Source organism: Palaemon carinicauda, chromosome 22 (assembly GCF_036898095.1).
Source record: "Palaemon carinicauda isolate YSFRI2023 chromosome 22, ASM3689809v2, whole genome shotgun sequence".
NCBI classification, from domain to species: Eukaryota; Metazoa; Arthropoda; class Malacostraca; order Decapoda; family Palaemonidae; genus Palaemon; species Palaemon carinicauda.
The window spans coordinates 100,742,076-100,744,138 of NC_090746.1; the positions used below are offsets into that span (position 1 = coordinate 100,742,076).

At 38.9% G+C, this 2,063-nt stretch overlaps 1 protein-coding gene across 1 annotated transcript; it reads right to left on the reverse strand.

Annotated features, from left to right (window-relative positions):
- Positions 1–935: 935 nt before the first annotated feature.
- Positions 936–1,598, reverse strand: LOC137615991 (uncharacterized). Its single transcript, XM_068345672.1, has one exon. It carries the CDS (start codon positions 1,596–1,598, stop codon positions 936–938), a length of 663 nt encoding a protein of 220 aa, XP_068201773.1.
- Positions 1,599–2,063: the final 465 nt, after the last annotated feature.

The following is a 2,063-nucleotide window of genomic DNA, read 5'->3' on the forward strand; positions in this document are numbered from 1 at the left end:
CCTCTCTCTCCCTGCCTCTCACTCCCTCCCTCTCAATGTGTCTCTTTCTTGCGCTTGAACATGTAGGACAAGGGCGGCCACTAAACTCACTCCGTGCAGAGTTTGGGAAAGCTAGCTAGCAAGCACCTGCATGTGACACACACACAGGACTCAGGGGGCGTTTATAGAATATCTCAAAAACTACTCACTATTTTAATATATCTATTCTGATATTTATTTAATCATACAGAGGCTAATCTGATGGTCTCCATACCTCTAATATATTTATTTTCACATTTTCTTAAAGATAGCGAAGCTGGTATGAATTTCTCTAATATAAACACCATTAAATATATTCATTTTGATATCTATTTAATCAAACAGAGGCTAATCTGATGGTCTCGATACCTCAAATATATTGATTTTGACATTTTCTTAACGATATAGAGGCTGATGTGATCTCTAAATACAAACACTATTCTAATATAGTTATTTTGGCAATTATTTTATCATACAGAGGCTAATCTGATGGTTTCAATATTTCTAATATATTTATTTTGACATTTTCTTCATGATATACAGGCTGATCTGAACTTCTCTAGATATAAACACCATTTTAATATATCTATTTTGATTTTTTTAATGATAAAGGTACTGATCTAATAGCACTCGTCCATAACAGAAAAAATAGATAAAAAAAATTAGTCCACGTATAGAATTTTGGGTGTACAGATGAAATTAATGGTATATCAAAGCTGTTTTTCATCCCAAGCATGTCTGTTAGAGTATAATTCTAACCTCACAGTTCAAAAGAAGGCTGTCTTTGTAATTGTTTTTAGGTATCCCTCAATTTGTTCATACACGTGTGAATTCAGGAAAAGGATGTCATATATGATTTTTTTTATGTGTGTTATGAATTGTGTATACCACGAACTCTTTTCATGAACAGTGTGAAGTTACAAATAACTGTCCCGTGCCTGTTCAGGCATAGTATGACGTCTCATATAACCGTCCCGTGTCTGTTCATGCATAGTATGACGTCTCATATAACTGTCCCGTGTTTGTTCATGCATAGTATGACGTCTCATATAACTGTCCCGTGTTTGTTCATGCATAGTATGACGTCTCATATAACTGTCCCGTGTTTGTTCATGCATAGTATGACGCCTCATATAACTGCCCCGTGTCTGTTCATGCATAGTATGACGCCTCATATAACTGTCCCGTGTCTGTTCATGCATAGTATGACGTCTCATATAACTGTCCCGTGTCTGTTCATGCATAGTATGACGTCTCATATAACCGTCCCGTGTCTGTTCATGCATAGTATGACGTCTCATATAACCGTCCCGTGTCTGTTCATGCATAGTATGACGTCTCATATAACCGTCCCGTGTCTGTTCATGCATAGTATGACGTCTCATATAACCGTCCCGTGTCTGTTCATGCATAGTATGACGTCTCATATAACTGTTCCGTGTCTGTTCAGGCATAGTATGACGTCTCATATAACCGTCCCGTGTCTGTTCATGCATAGTATGACGTCTCATATAACCATCCCGTGTCTGTTCATGCATAGTATGACGTCTCATATAACTATTCCGTGTCTGTTCAGGCATAGTATGACGTCACATATTTGCCCTATATCCTGTGTTAGTGCATAGTATGACGTCGCAAATACTTATCCTGTGTCCTCAGTTCATGCATAGTATGACGTCACAAATAACCGTCCCATGTCTGTTCATGCATAGTATGACGTCACAAACAACTGTCCCATCATCATGTGTGTTCATGCATAGTATGACGTCACAAATAACTGTCCCGTGTCTGTTCATGCATAGTATGACGTCTCATAACCGTCCCGTGTCTGTTCATGCATAGTATGACGTCTCATATAACCGTCCCGTGTCTGTTCATGCATAGTATGACGTCTCATATAACCGTCCCGTGTCTGTTCATGCATAGTATGACGTCTCATATAACTGTTCCGTGTCTGTTCAGGCATAGTATGACGTCTCATATAACCGTCCCGTGTCTGTTCATGCGTAGTATGACGTCTCATATAACCGTCCCGTGTCTGTTCA